The following is a 12,019-nucleotide window of genomic DNA, read 5'->3' as shown; positions in this document are numbered from 1 at the left end:
TTCATGGTGACAGACATCACAGGGCTGGGATGTGCTGTCAAAGCAAGCTCAATGAGCTGCTATAGTGCATCCTATAGATAGTACATTCTGCAACCATATTGCACCAGTGGTGGTGGTGGTGGTGGGGAGGGTGGGGGGTAGTGAGTTCATGACAGGGGCACTGATTGAGTGGACTGTTTGTCCTGGGTTGTGTTGAGCTTCTCAAATGTTGTGGCTGCACCCATCCAAGTGAGTGGAGAGTATTTCATCACACTTCTGACTTGAGCAATCTGAATCTCTACCTCTCCCTCCCCCCACCCCAACACCCAAAGTAGGTGACCTGGTGAGACTGGAAGTAGCCCCAGGAGCCTGTCACAAATACTAAAATGAACCTGAACCCAAATTATTTGCCCGAGCTAGAACAGTAGGAAATGGGTGGGTGCAAAATCTGCACCGCCCCTGATCTGGAAAATCCATCTGGTGTTGTTGTGGGAGACCAGTAGGACCCCTGAAGAAATTCAGGAACATAGTAACAGTGAATTAATTTCATTGAGTTGTGCAGTGTTATTGGTGTGCATGTTTAATGTGTTTGGCTAACATGTTCGCTTCCTGTGTATTGCGAAGTTTGTTGTGCTGGTTGTGAACGTGCCCTATCACTAAGTACTACCCTAGTTGAAGAAATAGCTTAGTGGCACAGAGCTTCAGTGGCTGCAGAATATTCTCTACTTGTACCTGCGGTGACCCCAGGCATTAATGCCAGGAGTCTCTTGTACTGTAGTTACAGAGGGATCAGTACTTATTGAAATGGCACCAACTAGTACTTATGCAGGACTGTGTGATGGCACAGAACTGCTGCTGACGTGTGTGCCAACTGGTTGTTCCTGTAGTATTCCATGTATGCCACTGGTGGAGGTCACAATGCCAACTGATCTGTGTGAGTATAAAACAATGGCCATTTATGAGGTTTCAAAATCAACAGCAAGAACTTGCATTTATATAGCGCAGTTACTGTAGAAAAACATCCCAAAGTGCTTCATAGACGTATAAGGAACAACAGGAGCTGAGCCAAACAAGAAAAGGTGGGGAGGGGGTGACTGAAAGGGGTGATCAAAGAGGTAGTTTTTAAGGAGGGTTTTAAAGGAGAAAAGGGAGGTGAAGTGGTGGATGGATTTTGGGAGGGAATTCCAGAGTGTTGGGCCTAGGTGGTTGAAGACATAGCTGCTAATGATGGGGAAAGGAGGGGGTGATGCACAAGTGGCTAGAGTCAGAGGAACAGAGAATTCGGAGGGGATTGCGGAGATGGAGGAGGTTACAGAGATAAGGAGCGGCAAAACCATGGAGGGATTTAAACAAGTGGATGAGAATTTTAAATTTGAGTCCTTAAGAGACCGGGAGCCAATGTAAGTCAGCAAGCACAGGAGTGAAAGGTGAGTGTGATTTGGTGCGGGGTAGGGTAGAGGCAGCAGAGCTTGCAAACAATCTGGTTGAGCCACAGACAGTGGCCAGGGAGGGGGATGGAGTTGGTGGCTAGGGTACAGAGTTTAAGGTGGGGGCCAAAAATGATGGCTTTGGTCTTCCCAATATTTAGCTGGAGGAAATTATTAATCATCCAAGACTGGATGTCGGATAAACAGTTTACTGGCCCAGAGATGGCGGAGAGGTAGAGCTGGGTGTCATTGGCGTACAGGTGGAAGCTGACTCCATGTTTGTGAGTAATGTTGCCAAGTGGCAGCACATATATGAGGAAGAGGAAGGAGCTAAGTTGAGTGATTCCCTAGTTAATGGTGTGGGATTGAAAGAGAAGCCATTGCTGGAATTCTGTAGCTACGATTGGATTGGTAAGAGTGGAGCTAAGTGAGGACACTCCCACCGAGCTGGACAATGGAAGAGAGGTGATGGAGTTGGTGTGATTGCAGAGAAATCAAGGTGAATGAGGAGGGATAATACACTATATTATATTTGTCTGTAACCCCTCTTCAAGCCAACCGTGACTACTTTTTGGAGTTTTGAACTCACAAAGCCTGCATAGCAGCAATGTGAGCATTCACAAGAAATGCTCTTACTGTGCCTATGACTTACATTACTCAGATCTTCAGTGTAGATCTCACTGATGTTGCCATATGCTCAATGGCAGACTGCAACGTAGATAATCATTGCTGTATGATATTACCCACATGGGAGATGCCAGCACATGTTGGGTGTTAGATTTCCTGCATACTACCAAGACGACCTTCCAATGTTGTATGCAAGGGGGCAAATGATTTATTAATATGCTCCTGATGCAGTAACAGGCTGTTAAAAGTAGGGCCACTTAGTTCTGTATCCTCATACAACTCATTATGGATACTCAACAATGCCATGTGCCAGCTGGCTCTTCATCAACTACTATCTCTACCTTACTAGTGCTCAGTCTGTGCTTTTTTATCCTCATGAGTATGAACATCTCCCAAAGTGTGTGCATCTACGCTGGAGCCTGCTATAAGTGGAGTGGTGATAGTTGGTATTCAAGTGTGTGATTCTCTTTGAGTGCAGCTGATGATTAAGCTTCATGACCATTTAATTTGTTCCTAGAATGAGCTGAGCTCATCACTACCATATTACCTGCTACCCAACCAATTAGCTGCCAGGTTTGCATACAGAACAATAGTCACTTCCTCCGCAAAGTAATTAATTGTGTTAAATGCTTTGAGACATTTGTAAGGTGCTATATAAATGCAGGTATTTCTTTCCTTTAATTAATCAATCAATCAAAATGATCAGATCGTTCTGATTAGCTGACTATTAGTTCACATTAATCAAGCAACTGTGTTTTGAGTAGTCAGAATAACCAGTAGAAACACTAAAACTGTGGCACTAGTACTGTTATGGGAGCAAGGGACTGCCTTGGGGCTTGACTGCAGGGATGAGGGTAAACAACACAGCAAAGGATCCATGTCATGCCAGTCTTTCCGGGGATGGAGGGAAGTGATGAAGTTATTAGGTTTAAAGAGAAAAAACGTTTTCTATTGTCCAGGACTATTATCACTCCTATAAAATGGAAATAGAATTTATGTGGGTAACTGGACCAGGGACTTGGCCATTCACATCTGACTAGTTTGGAAATATCATACCAGAGCCAAGAGAGTCAGTTCTTGCCTGAATTCAATGAAAATGGTGGAAAGTGGTTGATGGTAATGTGACAAGTCAAAATGGTCACAGAATGGATTTGTGTGCTGACATTCATCAGGTGTACCACTCAATCATGTGCATGAAGGTTAGGAAAAGATTGTAGAGATTTTGGGGAAGGAGAATCCATGATTGAGATGTACAGACTGTGGAACTAGTGGTTTTGACGGGCCAAATTGTTCTAAATGTTCTTATGTGTTAATGGCAACATTCCTGGATTATTTGCTGACGTGATCTTTTCACTGAGTCCAGAAGATTACTTTTATTTGGATCCTAAGTGAACTTCAGCTTATTTTCACACTCATAATATGTAGAATTTGTCTCCATCAACACTGCTGTGCTGACAGCCGGGAATTTAGTAGTAGTAGTAATAATGGGCCAGATTTTGTTGTAGCAGGGCATCTAATGGTGTCTGCACCCTGCACCCTTCAGCTCAAAACATTTTTGCCCACAAAGTTGCTGAAAGTGCGAGCTGATAACGGCACAGCGAGGGAAACAGGGCATCTGGGACCTGAGTGAACAGGGCAACCAACAGGGTATCTCCTTAACCAATGAGATTTAAGGATTGGGAAATAAACATGGAAAGGACTGAGAAGGAGGGTGAATTAAAGGAGTGAATTCAATGTCTAATCAGGTACAGAAAGAAAAATACAGAGAGGGAAAGAAAAATTGGATTAAGAGGGAGAGAAAAGAAAGAGACAGAAAGGAAAAGTAAGAAAAAGAAATTAAATGTAAGATTTGACATTTTTAAAATCTTCCTGAAAAATTCAAAACCTGAAGGAACGAGATTCCACATTTGTAGTAGTTAATTTTCAGTGCCATTCAGTAATGAACAATTATCACATTGTTAAAAGTGTACTTGCGCTACTGATTACTAGCCCATAATATCTGCGGCGGGTTTAGCTCGTATCTACCGCTCAAATACAGCAACTTCATGACATTCAATGCATTTCAATGGTGAGGCAGACAGAGAGATGTTGTTTTTGCGAAGCTAATGATGGAGCAGTGCAACTCAGACAGTAATTTCTGGATATTCACATCTGCTCCTCGCCTGAAGTTGCTGTACCATTTACGCACAAATAACGGCAAGTGCCATTAGCCTCACCGTTACTTTGACAGCAAATTCTGGCCCTATTTGTATAATAAATGTTGTCATTGTTATTTACACAGGTAGTAATAACTCTCTATGGTTCAGAAGGTCATAGCGACTCCCATCATCTGATTGACCCAAAGAAACCAGTCTTTAAGCATGGTTCAGTAGATGAGTTTCTCCTTGCTACTCCCTTTCCACTGGGGAATCTCACCAGCATCAGACTGTGGCACAACAATTCAGGATCCAGCCCATCTTGGTAAATGCCATTTATTGATTCTTTCTTTAGTGCTTTCACTATCCTGAACAGCATTCTTTTACAAGGTACATGTTTTAGTGCATTATCGACAACATCAAATCTGATTAAGTTTAACTTGCAAATTCTAAGATGACTCCAGAATAAATTGTAAATACAACAGTTCCTTATTTCCCCATTTTGAAACATCGATGGGTGAATTTGTTGCTATTAATCGACTAAACATCTCTTTAACTGCAGGTACATCAATCATGTAATTATACAAGATCCAAAAACAGGGCAACAATGGTACTTCTTCTGCAACTGCTGGTTAGCCGTTGATGTTGGAGAGTTTGTCCTTGACAAAATCTTCCCTTTTGCTTCTGATGCAGAAATGAAAGATTTCCGGTAAAATGCTATATGAATAATTTTGCTCATGTTTGCCTTCATTGTGTCTGTTCTTGTTCACTTTATCCTAACAGTGGGCAAAGTAAATCAGTTTGAGGTACCATCTCACTAAGGAATGAGTGCAGGTCAGAAATTAACCTCATACTTTCTAAACTTATTTGTTGTATCAAACCTTGCTTGACTTCAGCTTCAGTAGGTTTAGATAGTTTGTTTATTTTTCATTAATGATGCAGATGGAATCTTAATTTGACAACTTAAAATATTTAAATCATCTGAAACTCTGATGCCCATCAACCTATCCAAGTCCCGCTCACCCATCACCCCTGATCTCGTTGGGCTATATTGGCTAGCAATCATTTAATGCTTCCAGTTTAAAATTCTCATCCTCCTGTTTAAACCCCTTCATGGCCTTGGCCCGCCCTATCTCTGTAACCTCCTCCAGCCATACAACCTCCCCTTCTGGCCTCTTGTGCATCCCCACCTCCGTTTGCCCCATCATTGGTGGCCATGTCGTTAGCCATCTAGGTCCCATGCTCCAGAATTCCCTCTCTCAATTCCTCAGCCTTTCCGCCCCTCTTTCAGACCCTCCTTAAAACCCACCTCTTTGACCAAGCTTTTGGACATCTTTCATAAAATCTCCTCCTTTGGCTCAGCGTCAATTTTTTTTTCTGGTTACAACATCAACAACTTGCATTTATATAACACCTTTAACATTGTAAAATGTTGCTAGGCGCTTCACATGAGCATTTTCAAACAAAATTTGACACCGAGCCAGATAAGGAGATATTAGGTCAGCCAGTACAGATATGATGGGTGAACAGGACTTGGTGCGTGTTAGGATACGGGCAGCAAAGTTTTGGATGAGTTCAAGCTTATGGAGGGTGGAAGATGGGAGGCCAGCCAGGAGAGCATTGGAATAGTCAAGTGTAGAGAAAACAAAGGCATGGATGAGGATTTCAGCAGCAGATGAGCTGAGGCAGGGGCAATGATGTTACAGAGGTGGAAGTAGGCAGTCTTGGTGATGGAGCGGATATGTGGTCAGAAGCTCATGTCAGGCGCCACCATTACGAATGGTCTGGTTCAGCCTCAGACAGTGGCCAGGGAGAGGGATGGAGTTGATGGCTAGGGAATGGAGTTTGAGGTGGAGACCAAAGACAATGGATTTGGTCTTCCCAATATTTAAAGGGAGGAAATTTTTGCTCATCTAGTACTGGATGTCGGACAAGCAGTGTGACAAATAAAAGACAGTGGAGGGGTTGAGAGAGGTAGTGGTGAGGTAGAGCTGGGTATCGTCTGCGTACATATGAAACCTGATGTTGTGTTTTCAGATGATGTCGCCGAGGGGCAGCATGTAGATGAGAAATAGGAGGGGGCCAAGGATAGATCCTTGGGGGACTCCAAAGATAACGTTTCGGGAGCAGGAAGAGAAGCCATTGCAGGTGATTCTTTGGGTACGTCGGGATAGATAAGAATGGAACCAGGCGAGCGCAGTCCCACCCAGCTGGACGACGGAGGAGAGGCGTTGGAGGAGGATGGTGGCCTGGTCAACCATGTCAAAGGCTGCAGAAAGGTCAACAAGGATGAGGAGGGATAGTTTACCACAGTCACAGTCACATCGGATGTCATTTGTGATTTTGATCAGGGCGGTTCAATACTGTGGCAGGGGTGGAAACCTGATTGGAGGGATTCAAACATGGAGTTGTGGGAAAGATGGGCACGGATTTGGGAGGCAACAACATGTTCAAGGACTTTGGAGAGGAAAGGGAGGTTGGAAATGGGGCGGTAGTTTGCGAGGACAGAGGGGTCAAGGGTGGGTTTTTTGAGGAGGGGGTGAAGATGGCAGATTTGAAGGGGAGGGGGACAGTACCTGAGGAGAGGGAACCGTTAACAATATGAGCTAACATGGGGGCCAGGAAGGAAAGTTCAATGGTCAGCAGTTTAGTGGGAATAGAGTCAAGGGAGCAGGTATGGGTCTCATGGTCAAGATTAGCTCGGAGAGGGTATATGAGGAGATAGGAGAGAAACTAGATAAAGATATGAGTTCAGGGCTAGGGCAGGGGGAGCCTTAAGGGAAGTTTGGTTTGGTGGGCTGGGGAAGAGAGGGAAGTGGCAGAGGCAGCTGAGCAGATGGTCTCAATCGTAGTAACAAGGAAGTCCATGAACTCCTCGCACTTGGTGTTGGAGGTGAGGGTGGAGGAGGCAGGGGAGAGGGGTTTATGAAGACGGTTTCCAATGGAGAAGAGACGCCAAGGATTATCTTTGCATTCCAGGATGATCCTGGAATAGTGAGCAGCTTTGGCAGAGGAGAGCAGGACCCGATAGTTCTTTGTGTAATCCAGGCAGATCTGGTGATGATTGGCTAAACCAGTTGCCCGCCATAAACATTCAAGTCTGCAAGGACAGAGGGGTCAACGATCTGTGAAATGCCTTTGGGCATTACGCTTCTGTGAAGTGCCTACGGGCATTTTTCTACATTAGAGGCACTATATAAATCAAAGTTGTTGTTGCCATCCAGATTGAACAAGTTTTCACAGCAGCATTGAGTCAGTGGATGAAAGGGTGTTATTGCATCAAACCTGTTGTGAGTTTAATGGGCTTGGCTAAATTTGGATTGGATCAAATTTCACTTGAAGTAGAATTCTAGTTTTTGTCACCTACTACATCGTCTTTATGGTACCGTGACAGGCATACAAGTTTCTAGTCCTCCTTTTGATGAGGGTATAACGAATGTATTTGCAGTTCCTCAAGCGCCATCAACACTATCTCAAAATCTGCACTGCATGCGCTTCAGCCCAGAAGTACTGACAAAGCCATTTTATAAAGTACCTAATTTACAACACCATATAATCTAAAGTGCAGTTGGACAGAGGGGACTTGCACTCAATGCGATGAAAGCCGACACTGAAAATTGTGCTGATTAAAAAAAAAATTGAATGCTGGATTGTTAAAATAAAAAAGCTTGTTAGAAATAACAGAGCAGGTCTGTCAATATTTGAAAAGAGAAAAGATCGGTTAATGTTTTGAGTGGTGAAGCTTGTCTGATGAAGGTTGTCCATTCAAAATGTTAACTTGTCTCTTTTCAGATGCTGATAGGTCTGTTATGTATTTCCAACATCTTACAATCTTGTTGGAATTTGTCCTATTTCTAAAGGTTACCATGGGAGGCTAGTCCAACCCACAACAATGATCATGGTAACAATTGTGTAAAGCACTCCAGAAGTGAGCGTAAATCAAGATTTAAATATTCAGTTCATGATGTTCCTATTTTTGCAATCCACTACAGGGAATTGTCATTAATGTCACACTTGTGACCCATTTTACATTTTATAGCACTTTGACATGGTTCAAATGCGCTAGTCCACATTATTATCATGAATGAGAATCCTTTTTAAGTATGTTTCCAGGATGGGATAATTTCAAAGAATTCATCAGTTATGTCGATTCTATTTGATGTGTTCCAGAAACTTGTTCTTCATGAAGACAGCTGAAAGCCTCACGGATCAACATATCTGGTTCTCAGTGGTTGCTCGTCCCCCAAGAAGTTCCTTCACCCGAGTACAGCGAGTTTCCTGCTGCTTTTCTCTCCTCCTCTGCACAATGCTGACCAACATCATGTTCTGGGGCACAGCTAGTAATGAGACTGAACAGAAAGAGGACCTGGGTAAATGTCACTCTGTTGCAGTACATTAATTAATGGTGAAAATAGAAGTAAAACTTGAGAATGCTGGAAATCTAAAATAAAATCAGAAAAGGCTGGAAACACATGTTCTGACAAACCCACCATACATTTCCAGCATTTTTTGTTTTTTTTGCCAGTTTTCTCCTGAAAGTGGTGCCTCTCAGTGAGTTACAGTTCCATCTCTGCCAGCAGCCCACCCATACCTCTCTCAAGTATCTATTATTCATGTGTGAACCTGGACAGTGAGTGTTGACAGGTTATTTGCCCATGAAGGGCATTACAATTGAACATGATCCTGTCTATTCTCATTATCTATGTATATGCATTTTCCAGCAGGAATCATAGAATCATAGAAGTTTACAACATGGAAACAGGCCCTTCGGCCCAACATGTCCATGTCGCCCAGTTTATACCACTAAGCTAGTCCCAATTGCCTGTACTTGGCCCATATCCCTCTATACCCATCTTACCCATGTAACTGTCCAAATGCTTTTTAAAAGACAAAATTGTACCCGCCTCTACTACTGCCTCTGGCAGCTCGTTCCAGACACTCACCACCCTTTGAGTGAAAAAATTGCCCCTCTGGACCCTTTTGTATCTCTCCCCTCTCACCTTAAATCTATGCCCCCTCGATCAGGAGAGGGAGCCCTGCCATTTCCCCCCCGACCCCAATTCCTTCCCCCCCTCTAGCCATGAGGACTCTTGTTTAGTTGTAGCACCCCAACAATTGCACTGGCTGAGATCAGCCAAGTGACCCCTGACCATGAACCGAATCTAGAACCTTCTGGTCTGTTTGTCTTAGTGCTACACTGGGTAAGTTTTTCTGTTTTTGAAGTATTCATTATTTGTTTACAGTACTTTGTTTTCCAAATTTGGCACTAAAATACATACTGGAATTATATAAAAGTTTAATGTATTTCCCTATAAATGCAAGTGACTAACTTCAAAAGTAATTCACTGACTGTAAAGTTCTTTGGAACAACTGTACAGGGTGTTGGTGAGACCACACCTGGAGTACTGCGTACAGTTCTGGTGCCCTTATTTAAGGAAGGACATACTTGCATTGGAGGCAGTTCAGAGAAGGTTCACTAGGTTGATTCCGGGTATGGAAGGGTTGTCTTATGAGGAAAGATTGAACAGGTTGGGTCTATACTCATTGGAGTTTAGAAGAATGAGAGGAGATCTTATTGAAGCATACAAGATTCTGAGGGGACTCGATAGGGTAGATGCTGAGAGGATGTTACCCCTCATGGGGGAATCTAAAACTAGGGGGCATAGTCTCAGAATAAGGGGTCGCCCGTTTAAGACGGAAATGAGGAGGAATTTCTTCTCCCAGAGGGTTGTGAATCTTTGGAATTCTTTACCCCAAAAAGCTGTGGAGGCTGAGTCATTGAACACATTCAAGGCCACAGCACCAAAACAACTCTAACCAAAGTCATAAATTATATCTTCTGTGACTGTAACCATGGTGAATTACCCCTCCTCATCCTCCTCAACCTCTCTTCAGCTTTTGACATGGTGGCCTACTCCATCCTCCTCCAATGCCTTTCATCCAATGTCTAGCTCAGTGGGTTTTCTCTCACTTGGTTCCAATCTTATCTATCTGATTGTAGACGGAGTATCTCCAGTAGTAGCTTCCCTTTCCGCCCCTGTGCCATTACCTATGGAGCCCCCCCAAGGATCTATCCTGGGCCCACCTTCTCTTCCTCCCCTACACGCTGTCCCTTGGTGGCATCACCTGCAGCCATGGGATCAACTTCCACGTGTACGCTGACAACACCTAGGTTTACCTCTCCACCACCTCTCTCAACTCCTCCACTGCCACTGTGTTGTCAGGCTGCTTGTCTGATATCCAGTCGTGGATGAACCTCAATTTCCTCCACTTAAACATTGAAAAGATTGAAGCCGTTGTCTTCGGCCACAAATTCTGTACCTCTTGCTACCGATTCCACCCTCACTCCCTAGCCATTTTCTCAGGCTGGACCAGACTGTTTGCGAACTCAGTGCCCCATTCATCTATGAGCTGAGCATCCAATCCCATATACTCTCTATCACAAAGACTGCCGATTTCCACCTCCATAATATTGCCTGCCTTCGCCCCTGCCTCAGTCCATTTGCTGCTAAAAGCCTCATCCATGCCTTTGTCACCTCCATACTGGACTATTACAATGCTCTCCTAGCTGGCCTCCCATCCTCCATGCTCCATAAACTTGAGCTCATCCAAAACTCTGCTGCCCATATCCTAACCTGCACCAGTTCTGCTCATCTTTCAGCCCTGTCCTTTCTGGCTTTCATTGGCTCAATGTCACCCAATACCTACAATCCTTGTGTTTAAATCTTTTCATGGTGTTACCTCCTCCCTACCCCTCCATGCCTGTTGTGCATCCCCTTCTCTTTGCCCCATCATTGGCGACTGTGATTTCAGCCATCCAGGCCCCAGGCTCTGGATTTCCCTCCGCCACTCCACTTCCCTCTCCACCTTTAAAGCCCTCCTTAAAACCAACCTCTTTGACCGAGCTTTTGGTCACCCTTCCTAATATATATTTTTTAGCTTGGCATCCATTTCTGTTTGATTATAACTCTTGAGACGTTTTTCTACATTAATGGTGCTATATAAATGCAAGTTGTTGTTTTTGTAAGAAGAGGAAGAAAGAATTTGCATTTATGTCACATCTTTCACATTTTCAGGACACAGCAAGATTCCACAAACAATAATGACCTTTTTTTTGGTGCTTTTGGTTGAGGGTTATAGTTTGGCCAGGACAATTCTCCTGCTCTTCTTAAAATGGTGCTATGGGATCGTTCACATCCACCTGATTAGGCAGACAGGACCTCTGTTTAACATTTCACCTGAAGTGTCAGCCTAGATAATGAGCTCAATACATAATACTAGACAGATACTAGACACCTCTATGTTTAACCATCACAAACTTACTACAAACACAAAACAGCTTTAAAATATGAAACACTGTTGGACATTCTCTCTTTGATAATTTCCATCATTGGTAAAGTACAGATTTTGTTCTTTCAGGAATAAAATGGGGAAAGTCCACTGCTGGTGAATATTCATCAGGTTTTACCATATCTTTTATTATTGCAGATTACCACATTGTCAGTTGGCGGGAGTTAATCATTGGGATTGAAAGTGCCTTCATCATTTTTCCTGTGAATCTCGTAATTGTACAGATTTTTCGGCATGTCCGTCCCAAACCAATTGAGATAAAGAAAATACAAAAAAAATCTGGAGTCTCCCAAGACTCCTCTGAATGTCAACAAACACCTGAGAGTTTAATGATGGTGAGATTATTTTTCTTTGCCCTGCATGACTAATCCCACACATACAACAGGTCTCAAAAGTGTGTTAACAATGTTTGTAAAACTCCACATGCCTAACTGAAAATAAAAGTCTTAGTTGTCCAAGTTGCTGCAAAGGATATTTTCCCTTGTCACGTTTTATTAAAAA

General features: G+C 43.4%; 1 protein-coding gene across 1 annotated transcript in view; it reads left to right on the top strand.

Moving 5' to 3' along the window:
• Positions 1-12,019, top strand: part of LOC137333431 (polycystin-1-like protein 2) — a 119,269-nt gene that overhangs the window by 64,892 nt on the left and 42,358 nt on the right. The window contains exons 18-21 of the mRNA XM_067997581.1: positions 4,315-4,493; positions 4,731-4,877; positions 8,339-8,550; positions 11,669-11,853. Coding sequence (XP_067853682.1) covers positions 4,315-4,493; positions 4,731-4,877; positions 8,339-8,550; positions 11,669-11,853 — 723 coding nt within the window. The remainder of the gene's footprint in view (positions 1-4,314; positions 4,494-4,730; positions 4,878-8,338; positions 8,551-11,668; positions 11,854-12,019) is intronic.

Source organism: Heptranchias perlo, chromosome 16, assembly GCF_035084215.1.
Source record: "Heptranchias perlo isolate sHepPer1 chromosome 16, sHepPer1.hap1, whole genome shotgun sequence".
Classification (NCBI taxonomy): domain Eukaryota; kingdom Metazoa; phylum Chordata; class Chondrichthyes; order Hexanchiformes; family Hexanchidae; genus Heptranchias; species Heptranchias perlo.
This window is presented reverse-complemented; position numbering and strand designations above follow the sequence as displayed.